At 36.4% G+C, this 12,716-nt stretch overlaps 1 protein-coding gene across 3 annotated transcripts in view; it reads right to left on the bottom strand.

The window, feature by feature from the left end:
- The window catches only part of STRADB (STE20 related adaptor beta), a 36,187-nt gene that overhangs the window by 21,466 nt on the left and 2,005 nt on the right, over positions 1-12,716 (bottom strand). For all 3 annotated transcript variants that reach the window (XM_027588374.1, XM_027588373.1, XM_027588375.1), the window contains 2 exons: positions 11,203-11,299; positions 6,203-6,283 (listed from right to left, as the gene is read on the bottom strand). In XM_027588374.1, the coding sequence (XP_027444175.1) occupies positions 6,203-6,283; positions 11,203-11,214 (93 nt within the window). In that variant the 5' untranslated portion in view covers positions 11,215-11,299. The remainder of the gene's footprint in view (positions 1-6,202; positions 6,284-11,202; positions 11,300-12,716) is intronic.

The raw sequence follows: 12,716 nt of genomic DNA, 5'->3' as shown, positions 1-12,716 counted from the left end.
GAGTTGCTCAGTATTCACAAATCAATCATGTGATACATTCCATCAATAAGAACAAGGATAAAAACCATATGATCACTTCAAAAGATGCAGAAAAGCATTTGACAAGTACAACATCCATTCATGATAAAAACCCTCAACAAAGTAGTTTTAGAGAAACACCTCAACATAATAAAAGCCATATGTTAAGAATCCACACCTAACATCATATTCAACGGTGACAGACTGGGAGTTTTTCCTATAAGATCAGGAGCAATATAAGGATGTCCACTTCCACCACTTTATTCAACATAGTACCGAAGTCCTAGCCACAGCAATCAGATGACAAAAAGAAATAAAAGGTATTCAGGGGTGCCTGGGTGGCCTCAGTCCGTTAAGTGTCTGCCTTCGGCTCAGGTCATGATCCCAGGGTACTGGGATCAAGCCCTGCATCAGGCTTCTGGCTCAGCAGGGAGTCTGCTTCTCCCTCTGCTCCCCCTGCTTGTGCTCCCTCTCTGTCAAAATCTTAAAAAAAAAGAAAGAAAGAAAGAAAAGGTATCCAAATTGGTAAGGAAAAAGATAAACTTTCACTATTTGCAGATGACATGATACTACATATAGAAAATGCCACAGACCACCAAAAAACTACTAGAACTGGTAAAAAAATTTAAAAAACTCAGAGAATACAAAACCAATACAGAGAAATCTGCTGCATTTCTATACACTAATAACATAGCAGAAACAGAAATTTAAAAAACACCATAAACAATTGCACCAAAAAGAACCAAACACCTAGAAATAAAGAGGTGAAAGACCCATACTCAGAAAACTATAAAACACCGATGAGAGAAATTGAAGATGATACAAACAAATGGAAACATATTCCATGTTCATGGACAGGGAGAACCAATATTGTTAAAATGTCCATACTACTAAAAGGAATCTACAGATTTAATGCAATTCCTATCAAAATTCTAATAGCATTTTTCATAGAAGTAGAATATCCTAAAATCTGTATGGAAACACAAAAGATCTCAAATAGTCAAAGTAATCTTGAAAAAGAAAAACAAAACTGGAAGTATCAGTTTCAGATATCCAGATACACTACAAAGCTGTAGTAATCAAAACAATATGGTACTAGTATAAAAACAGATACATAGGTCAATGAAACAGAATAGAGAGCCTAGAAATAAAGTCATAATTATATGGTCAATCTATGAGAAAGGAGGCAAGCGTATGTAGTGGGAAAAAGACAGTCTCTTCAACAGTGTTGGGAAATTGGACAGCTACATGCAAAAGAATGAAACTGGACCACTTTCTCATACCATACACAAAAACAAACTCAAAATGGATTAAGGACTTAAACGTAAGACCTGAAACCAAAAAAATCCTAGAAGGGAGCACAGGTAGTAATTTCTCTGGCATCAGCCATAGCAACATTTTTCTACATATGTCTCCAGAGGCAAGGGAAACAAACAAAACAATAAATTATTGAGACTACATCCAAATAAAAAGCTTCTGCATGGCAAAGGTAATAATCAACAAAACAAAAAGCAACCTACCGAATGGGAAAATATATTTGCAAAAGATGTATCTGTTAAGGGGCTAATATCCAAAAATATAAAGAACTTATACAACTCAACACCCAAAAAACAAATTATCCAATTAAAAAATGGGCAGAAGACATGAACAGACATTTCTCCAAAGAAGACATAAGATGGGCAACAGACACATGAAAAGACGCTCAACATCACTAATCATCAGGGAACTGCAAGTCAAAACCACAGTAAGATATCACCTCATTATCTGTCAGAATGGCTAAAATCAAAAACACAAGAAATGACAAGTGTTGACAAGGTTGTGGAGAAAAAGGAACCCTCTTGCACTCTCGGTAGGAATGCAAACTGTACAGCCACTGTGGAAAACAGTATGGAGCTTCCTCAAAAAATTAACAAAGAATTACCATACGATCCAATAATTCCACTACTGGGTATTTACCCAAGAGTATGAAAACACTAATTTGAAAAGATATATGCACCCCTATGTTTATTGCAGCATTATTTACAATAGCCAAAATATGGAAGCAACCCAAGTGTCCATTGACAGATGAATGGATAAAGAAGATGTGGTATATATACCCAATACAATATTATCCAGTCATAAGAAATAATGAAATCCTGCCATTTGCAACATTGATGGACCTGGAGGGAATGATGCTAAGTGAAATAAGTCAGAGAAGGATTAATACCATATCATTTCACTCATATGTGGAATATAAGAAAGAAATGAACAAAGAAGAAGAGACAAACAAAAAACCAAACTTAAATATAGAGAACAAATTGGTGTTTACCAGAGGGGTAGTGGGTAGGGGGTGGGGATGGGTGAAATATGTAAAGGGGATTAGAAGCACACTTATCATGATGAACAATGAGTAATGTATAGAATTGCTGAATCACTACACCATACACCTGAAACTAATATAACACTTTATTTTAAATAGACTAGAATTTAAAAAAACTCATGGCACACTCCTTGTTCTTGTTAAACTTTTTATTAGCCCTAAAAATTCAGAAGACCTGCTTAATGAATAATCTGCAAAAGTAATCATTAAAACATCAATAAAATACTTAGAAATTAAACCAACCCAAGGAAGTGAAAGAGTTGTACAATAAAAACTATAAAACATTGCTAACAGAAATTTAGGAAGACGTAAATAAATGGAGACACATTTCACGTTCATTGACGGGAAGACTTAATACTGTTAAAAGCTCAAAAGACATTGAGTAATTCAAATAATCTTGAAAAACAACAAAATTGGAGGACTCACTCTTCCTGATTTTGAAACCTATTACAAAGCAATTGTAATCAAACAACATGGCACCAAAATAAAGACAGAAATATAGACCAATGGAAGAGAATAGAGAGCCCAGAAATAAACTGTCACATATATGGTCAAATGGCATTTGACAAGGGTGTCAAGACCATTCAATATGGGCGCCTAGGTGGCTCAGTTGTTAAACATCTGCCTTCGGCTCAGGTCATGATCCCAGGGTCCTAGGATCGAGCCCCACATCGGGCTCCCTGCTCAGCAGGAAGCCTGCTTCTCCCTCTCCTACTCCCCCTGTTTGTGTTCCCTCTCCCACTGTGCCTCTCTCCAAATAAATAAAATTAAAAAAAAAAGACCATTCAATAAAGGACAGTATATTCAGCAAATGGTGCTAGGAAAAGTGTATATCCACATGCAAAAGAATGAAGTTGGACTCTGATCAAACACCATATACAAAAATTAACTCAAAATGTATCGAGGGCCTAAATTTAATACCTAAAACAATAAAACTCTTGGAAGAAAAAATAGGGCAAAAGCTTTATGACATTGGATTTAGAGAGGATTTCTCAGATATGAAAGCAAAAGTATAAGAAACAAAAGAAAAAGAAAGCAGACTTCATGTAAATTTTTAAATTTTGTGCATCAAAAAATACTACCAACAAAGTTAAAAGGCAACCCACAGAATGGGAGAAACATTTGTAAATATCTGGTAAGGTGTTAATATCCAGAAAATATACAGAACTCTTAAAACTCAACAACAAAAAAAGCAAACAAACCCAATTAAAAAAAGGGCAAAGGACTTGAATAGACATTTCTCCACAGAAGATATACAGGTGGCCAATAAGCACATGAAAAGATGCCCAACATCACTAGTCATTAGGGAAATGTAAATCAAAATTACAGTATCACCTCACACCCATTAGGTTGGCTGGTATCAAAAAACAGAAAATAGAGAGGTGTTGGCTAGGATGTAGAGAAACTGGAATTCTTGTGCACTCTTGGTGGGAATACAAAATGGTAGAGCCAGTGTAGAAACAGTATGGTGGTTTTCCCCAAAATTAAAATATCATTACCATATGATGCAGTAATTCCACTTCTGGGTACACCCAAAGAAATGAAATCAAGTCTTGAGATATTTGCACACCTAAGTTCATAGCAGCATTATTCACAATAGCCACAAAGTGAAAGCAACCCAAGTGTCCATCAACAGATGAATGGATAAGCAAAACGTGGTATATACATATAATGGAACATTTTCGGCCTTAAAAAATAAGGAAATTCTGTGGGGCGCCTGGGTGGCTCAGTCGGTTAAGCATCTGCCTTCACCTCAGGTCATGATCCCAGGGTACTGGGATGCAGCCCCATGTTGGGCTCCCTGCTCAGCAGGGAGTCTGCTTCTCCCTTTCCTTCTGCCCCTACCCACACGTGTGCACTCTCTCTCAAATAAATAAAATCTTAAAAAAAAAAAAAAAGGAAATTCTGCAAAATGCTACAACACAAATGGACCTGAACATTAAGTGAAATATAACTCAGTCACAAAAAAGACAAATACAGTATGATTCCACTTATATGAGGTACTTAAGAGTAGTCAAAAATCATAGAAAGTAGAATGGTGGTTGACAGAGGCTAGGGAGGGAGGGAGAATGGGGAGTTATTGTTTAATGGATACACAGTTTCACTTTTACAAGATGAAAAGAGTTACAGAGAGGGATGGTGGTAACAGCTGCACAACACTATGAATGTATTTGATGCCACTGAAATGTACACTTAAAAATGGCTAAGATGGTAAATGTTATGTATATTTTAACAGAAGGCCAAACAAAACAAAACAAAACAGAAAAACACACACACAGCAGCACGTGTGCAAGTTTCCTGAAGTTTAAGACCTCTCTCTTGGCAATAGCAAGGAGACAACAACAGACACTTTACCTCAATCTGAAGGGTAATACTTGAATGAAAACTAGGATTGAATAATATATTCTATTACACAAAAGGGCAGAAGACTAAACGACTTTAGAATATGAGAGTAAGTAGTAAAATGAGAAAAATGAAGACAACTGAATAGAGGATCAAGATAAACTTATCAACAGGAAAAACTGGGATTACCTTATTTTGTAGGAAACAAGGCATTTGCAAGGCAGGTTCTGTTTTGTAGTAAGAATTGAAGAATAAAGTAAGGATTAAGGAAGGGAGGACCCCAGAGAAATATTTATTCCCAAGCATGTTTTTCAAAATATTACTTAATATATCAGGCATTGCCCAGGGGAAATACAGATGAAAAAGGCAGGACGCCTATTTTATGGGAATCATGTTATAGTTAGAGAGACACGTATATCAATCATTGTGAAGTAATATAATAAATACCATTTTCTGGGAATGTCTAAGATTTGTAGGAGCATAATGGAACAAAAAATACAAGAGGAAAGGCTTCAGATATGCGATATTTGAGCCAACTCTTCACAAATGAGGAAGGATTTGGGAGGCAGAAAAAGGGTATTTCAATCACAAAAAAAGAATATATGCTAAGACTCAGTAGCAAGAAATGAAACTCAAAAATTAGACCTATTCTACACCATTAAGAGTCCTTATACTATGCTAAGAAGTTTCAGCTTTAATCCCATAGGCTGCAGGAAACCAAAGAAAGTTTAAAGCTGGAAAGTAACACAAACAGGCCTGTACTGGTAACAAGGTTGAATTCTGATCTGAGTGTGAGAGGACGTTTACCTAGAAACCAGAGGCAATGTGTCTACCTGCAATTGTCCAGGCAAGAAATGATGAGATCTGGGTAGTAGCGGTGATGAGGTGAAGGAGGTATGCACCCAATGGCATTTCAGAGACAGAGACAAAAGACTTGGTGTATAACTAGATATGGGGGGTAGAGGCAACTGTCAGGATAACTTCAAAGTTTCTATTTAGGGTGACTTAGTAGATGGGTTTTCATTAGCCAAAGAAAAGAATACAAGGGGTCAGAGAAGTTTGACAGATTAAGGTTTTACTCAAACTGCATAGAAATGCCTTTGAAAAGTCTAATTGGAGGCATTCTATAGACACTTCCGGTGCCCAGGAAAGAGTGTGGGGTTATAGGTAAAAATCTGAGAATCACCAGTCCTGCTTGATGCCAGAGTCCCCTCATGACCTGAAGGAAAACCTGAGGTAGCTACAGGACAGTCTGATATTTGAGCAACTGAAACCTAGGAACAGGTGCTGCTTAGGGGAGTGCCTATTTAGGCAGAAGAGGTCAACTGTAGACTTCTGGAGAATAACAGAAATAGAGGAAAAAGAAACAGTAAAAGATACTGTAAAGAAAAAGAGATATGGAAGAACCAGGAATTACATTCTGTACTATGATACTACAGAAAGCAGAGGAGGAATATTAATTGTACTTAACCATTTTCTTACCAAGTGTTGATGGATACTGGTTTCAGACTGTTTTTCAGGTCTGAGTGATTCAACTTGGGTTCGTGAAGTGCAGAAACAATCCTGGGAATTCAGAAATGCATTAAATTAAGTTAAAAAATAAGTCACAAGATAAGTATGTGGATACAAAGGTCTGGTGACTGTGGTGAGGAACAGAGAAAGGGCAGCCTGCAGAACCATGGAATTGGCAGGATTCATAGCATGGAGGTTCTCAGTATGGGAAAGAAGGGAGAAGCAGCTGGGTATGAAGAAGACAAACTTCATATCTGGTAGAATTTACTTGGTGCTATCTCTGATCCTTACCCTATCCTCTGGAAGTCATAATATCAATTCACTTTCACTGCTGGTGTTACTTTTTAACCCTTTCATCATCTTTGCAGTTTTGTTTTGAATATTTAGCTAAAGATTATTCTGCTGTACTCATTATAAACAATTTTATTTTAATCCTCAGATTCTTTGTTTCCTAAATGTAGGAACCATGTTTATCCACATTAAATTACACAATGAGTGTATCTGGAACCAATTTTGTTTCTTAAGGTGATAAACATCTTACTTCAACTGGAAAGCAAATTAAAAGTAGGAGTCTCGGGGTGCCTGGGTGGCTCAGTCAATTAAGCATCTGCCTTTGGCTCAGCTCATGATCCCAGGATCTTGGGATAGAGCCCCATGTCTCCTGCTCAGTGGGGAGTCTGCTTCTCCCTCTCCCTCTGCTCTTGCTCTCTCTCTCACTCCCTCTCTCTCTCTCAAATAAACAAAATCTTTAGAAAAAAAGGTAGGAGACTTAGTTCCATTATCACAATTTACATTTTCCTACATTTTAACCCATGGTCCTATTATCACATACTGCCAATAAAGAAATGTAATACCGCCATGTGATTTATCATGTGGGGCAAAGCTGACCTTATTCTACTTAGGAAGAAAAGGTGTGTCGAAAGTATAAACAAATTGTATGAAAGAGACTTTTGTAATAAATTTTTTGAAGCATCTCATGAACATTTATTTGTGTATGAACAGTAAAGTACTAATATCAAATGAGTCTTCAAAATAAGCTCACCCATATCTACCTAACACTTTGTAGTCACTTAAAAGTAATCACACTTCCTTTCATTTAAAATAATGCCAGAATTTCTCACTGTCATTTTTTCAGCCTAAATTACTGATTATTTTAAGATGAATTCCTGCAGTTTGTATACCTTATCAATCTTATCACTATAATTTTATCTAAATCTCCTGTCTTATGTAAAACTCGCCCCTGAAGAACAGAAGCTAACAATGTCACGATAGCTATAGAATCATTTCCTTTGCAAAGTTTCTAATGGTTTGTCTAGAGTGAATAAAATGGACACTGAAAAGTTTTTGAAGATACTTATCACTGTTCCTCATGGTGGTTGAAAATAACCATCAGTTAGGTCACTTACATACTGTACTTGATATTTACCTATATTCTGTAACATTCACTCTGAATCATTCGGTACAATGGTATTGTACAGAAGAGTTAACATAGCAGGCCTAAAACTGCTACACTTAGAAAAGGCTTGCTTGCAAAGTTGACTCTTGGCCGGTATCTGGGAACTTGGATTTGGGGAGGGTTCTCACCCTTCCTGATAAGAACAGATCATGTGCCTAAATTGTGTAAACAATATAGTTTCTGCTGAATTACTGCTTTTTTCCTGGAAGTCTGAAATTTGTTACCTGCTAGCAGAAGGTACCTACATGACCAATCCCCATAAAAAAGCCTGAGAATGAGCCTCTAATGAGCTTCATTGGTAGGCAATATTTACAGATGTTGTCATCACCCTGGGAGAATTAAGCACATCCTATGTGACTCCACTGGGAGAGGATTCTTGGAAGTTTGAACCTGGTTTCCTCTGAACTTTACTCCATATACCCTTTTCCCTTGCTGATTTTGCTTTGTGTTCTTTGGCTATGAGAAATCTTAGTTATGACTACATGACTAAGTTTTGCAAGTCCTAGCAAATCATCAAACCTGGAGGTGGTCTTGGGGGGACCTCTAATACAGTTATCAAAACATATTCAAACACATAAAAAAGTCTTTCTGAAAAATGTCCATTGCTTTTTTTTTTTGATGGAAGAAAAGTTAATTTAAGACATAATGGGCATATTTTTAGAGACGCCAGGGTGGTGCAGTCGTTGAGCATCCAACTCAGGTTTCGGCTCAGGTTGTGGTCTCAGCGTCTGTGGGACTGAGCCCTGCAACTCAGCTCACGTCTGCTTAGGGCTCTTTCTCCCTCTGCCCCTCCCCCCTCTGTGTACGTACACACACACACACACACACACACACACACACACTCTCTCTCTCTCAAATAAATTTTTTAAAAATTTATATTGACCCTAATTTATTCTCAAAATAAGAGTATTGATCCATGTTTTTGGTTTATAGAAATAAAGAAAACACTTTATAAAATATGGTAGACCTCCATTTCATTATCTTTATAATTTTCACAGTTCAAGAAAGTGATCACTAATGTGAAGACAGCTAAAACCAGCCAATGTTATAAGGCAAAATGTTTTTGCTGACCTCTCCTAAAAAATGTTAGCATGTTCATTAGCTGCCCAAGTTATAAAATCATAAAACACTCATAGCTTATCCTTCAAAACATTTTTTATATCCACATTGAATCAATTAGATGCTGGTGAATAACAGCTTATGAAAAATGCACACATTAAGGTCTTTTAGGCAGCACAAATGATTTCAAAACATCCAGAAGCTGCCCCAAAAATATTTTTAATGTATTTTTTTAATCCACTACCATAATAGCCAAATGAAAAGCAGTTATACCTAAAAGAGAATCTAAAGGAAAATATTTTACTTATGCTGCTCCTTTGAAAACACCATTTCTTAACTCTCCAACAGAGGGTAAAACTTGAATGGGGAGGAATCCTTCATAAGTATAAACATCAACTTTATCTCAGTTGTACAAATATCTCATTTAAGAAAATATTCAAAGAATTCCAAATCTTTCATCATTACAGGAAGAATATATTTAAAAGTAAAATTATTAGCAAACTGAATAAACTTATTTCACCCATTATTAAATTCTATTTTTTTCACAAAACCCATAATTATAGAATAATAGAATAAATATTCTTTTTCCAAAATTCAGAAGCTCTGGGAATCCACACAGCCCTCTAAATCTTAGGATCTTCATCTGTCAAATGCCCTTTTACATCTCATCCAATTTACAAACTGATGTAAAATTGTTAATCTTAAGTAATCCTTTAGAACAGGGGTCCACAAACTCTACAGTCCACAAGTCAGTCTGACCCACCACCTGTTTTAGTGAATAAGGTTTTACTTGAACACTAACACATTCATTTTTATTCGTTTACATATTGTCTATGACTGCTTTCACACACAACAGAAGAGTAATTTGTTACAGGGACCATAGAGCACACAAATACTATCTGAACCTTTATAGAAAATGTTTGTTCATCTCTGCGTTAGCAAATGAGGTATTTCGTAACAACTTCCCACAGAGATAAAGCTCCTCACCTTTTTTTTAAGGTTTTATTTTTATGTAATGTCTACACCCAACATGGGGCTTGAACTTACAACCCTGAGATTAAGAGTCACATGCTCTCCTGACTGAGCCAGCCAGGTACCCCTAAAGCTCCCCTTTCAAGTAGAAAAACCTTACTTTAAAAATAAAGTGAGTGCATTCTGTATTTTCCATATACCAAACAAATCATACAATAAATCCAACAAATGCATTCTGTATTTTCTTACTGCATAGTTCTGCCTCTCAGACTTGGCAAATGATGGACTGGCTTGGCAGATATGAGTTTGAGCCCTGGCAATTCTTTGCCATCTTGGGCCAAACTCAAAATAAGGATTAAACCACCTGCCCTGCGATCACTTACAATTTTGAAGACTGGAAGAGATATAATATATGAAAGTATTTATAAACTGCAAATCATCAAATGCACCCATCACTTTTTAAAAGATCATTACTTTAATAAAGTCAGATATTGTATTATGTTCTATACAAGATATGATGAAAGACTTGAAACTACTTGATCTAAATAATATTTTCTGTAGGTTGAATATTTTTTACCATATGATTTCTGGTTCTCAATCTAGATACCATGGATCTAATATAAACAAAAAACAAGTTAGACTCTATACATATATTATACATTGATCCAAATATTTTTTGTCTTGTTAAGAGGCTTATTTTTAATATCATTTTGCTTGCCTTTGGTCTAGTGGAAATTTATAAAAGGGATTTTTGAAAGATTTAAGGATGAGGCATAGATAACTAGATGGGAGAGGCATATACAAGTACAGTAAATGTATGAAAACAAGTGGGTATGGGACAAAGGAAAAGAATAATGAATATATTAGAAAAGTAAAGGAGAAGCTCTTTTTTTAAAGCAACAAAAACTCAATGAGAATTTAACTCATTTCTTTCTGAAGCCATTCAGGTCAAAATAACATCTCAGCATAACAATATCCCATCAGAATATGCCTTCAATTATGGCTCTGCACTAACATTTAACTACTCTGATGGCACAAAATTAGACCTATGCTTTTTTTTTTTTAACAGATTTATGTTATTTCATTTTATAGATTTTATTTATTTATTTGAGAAATAGAGAGAGAGCACAGAGGGAGAATGGGAGGGAGAAGCAGACTCCCCACTGAGCAGGGAGCCCCATCTGGGAATCGATCCCAGGACCCTGAGATCATAACCTGACCTGAAGGCAGACACTTAACCAACTGAGCCACCTGGGCGCCCCTTACTTCTTTGAGAGAGATTGAGAGAGAGAGACAAAGCGCACAGGGAGAGAAGGAGGGCGGAGAGATTCCCAAGCCAACTCCTCACAGAGCATGGAGCCTGACCTGTAGCTCAATCTCATGACCCTGAGATTATGACCTGAGCTGAAACCAGGAGTCAGAGGTTTAACAGACTGTGACACCCAGGTGCCCCGAAATTAAATCTATGTTAACACAAACTTACCAAGAGAGACATTGAATCGTTTTAGTTCACAGAAAGTGTCAAAAATCCATCTACTCCAAAAAAGATTTTTGCTTTATCTTCAAGATGAAGAAATATCCTATTATAAAAAACAAAAGCAAAATAATTTAGATTTACATAAAAGTTCCCTGAACTAGTTGCTATAAACCCATATGATATTTAGGCAGTTATTCTTTGATGCAAGGACTAGAGACATTTCTAAAAAGTGTCTTTACAGAGCATTTCTGTTTACAGAACACAATTTGGGATCTGACGTCACAACAGAAAGGCAGAGTTAAGTTGAAGGAAAATTCTGAGTATTTCCAAAGGCCAATATACCTGCATCTCTCCTTCCCTATCTTTTCTGTACTTTTTTTAAAGAAACTTAAGCAAATGTGAAACCAATATAGAAAATCAATGTTGGACCCATTTACAAATATATCCCAATAATTTCCAATGATTCCAGTTATAAGGAAATGTTGAAGGCTCCAAACCTCCCTGATTGCATTAATTACCTATTAAATCATTTGGGGTCCATGACTAGCAAATTTGGGAAAGACTCTGGATTAGTAACACACTAGGAATAACATTTTCTTGTTGCTATTTTTTTTTTTAAGATTTTATTTATTTGAGATAGAGCAAGCGAGCACGACTTGGGGGAGGGGTAGAGGGAGAGGGAGAAGCAGACACCCCACCCCACCCCCAGCAGGGAGCCAGACTTGGCCTCGATCCCAGGATCATGACCTGGGCAGAAGGCAGACGCTTAACCCACTGAGCCACCCAGGTGCCCCTCCTTGTCATGTGTTTTTAAAAAAGATAAATTTCTTTTCAGTTCCACATAAAAATAATATTTTGAGGCTGAATATTTACCTTATGATTCTTAGTTCTCAATTCTATTCTTCCTAGAATTTGACAAGTATGAAAGATATGAAGATTATACAAATAATTCCTGTCCACTTTCATTAGTAGAGTATTAATCTCAATAGTTTATGAAGACGCTGCAACAGATTCAGAAGTTTAAAATAGCAACTTCTTCAGATTCAAGGAACTACAAAGGTACCACCAAAACTTTCCAGATTTTTCCTAACAGAAAGGGTGGCAATGTTCTAAACTTCCTAGTGTTGGGTGTTTGTTATACCTAACCAATATCATCTCTTTCTTAATTGTGGTTATTTTAATGAAATCCCCAAGTTTAATCAAGATAAATATCTAAGCAAAATGAAAGAGAAAGGGAAGACTGTGTAAACAATAGATATTATAGAGCAGTATCCAATTTTACTAAGGAAAGATATGGATTTATTCAGGATATTCACTACAAACCGAAAGTAGAGAACAGGAGGAAGAAAAACCTGAAAGGGTATGATTATTTTGTCACCTGCCATTCATTATCATCAGTTTAAGGCAGTGCCATGTCACTTGCTGTATTACAAAAGGGGGAAAGCAATACCTGCCCTGCCCACCTTCCAGGATGATTGAGATCAAATGAGATACTTCATCTGAAAGGGCTCATAACTACC

This window comes from Zalophus californianus, chromosome 3 (genome assembly GCF_009762305.2).
Source record: "Zalophus californianus isolate mZalCal1 chromosome 3, mZalCal1.pri.v2, whole genome shotgun sequence".
Lineage (NCBI taxonomy): Eukaryota > Metazoa > Chordata > Mammalia > Carnivora > Otariidae > Zalophus > Zalophus californianus.
The sequence above is the reverse complement of the archived record's forward strand: the minus strand, read 5'-3'. Positions and strand labels throughout refer to the sequence as shown.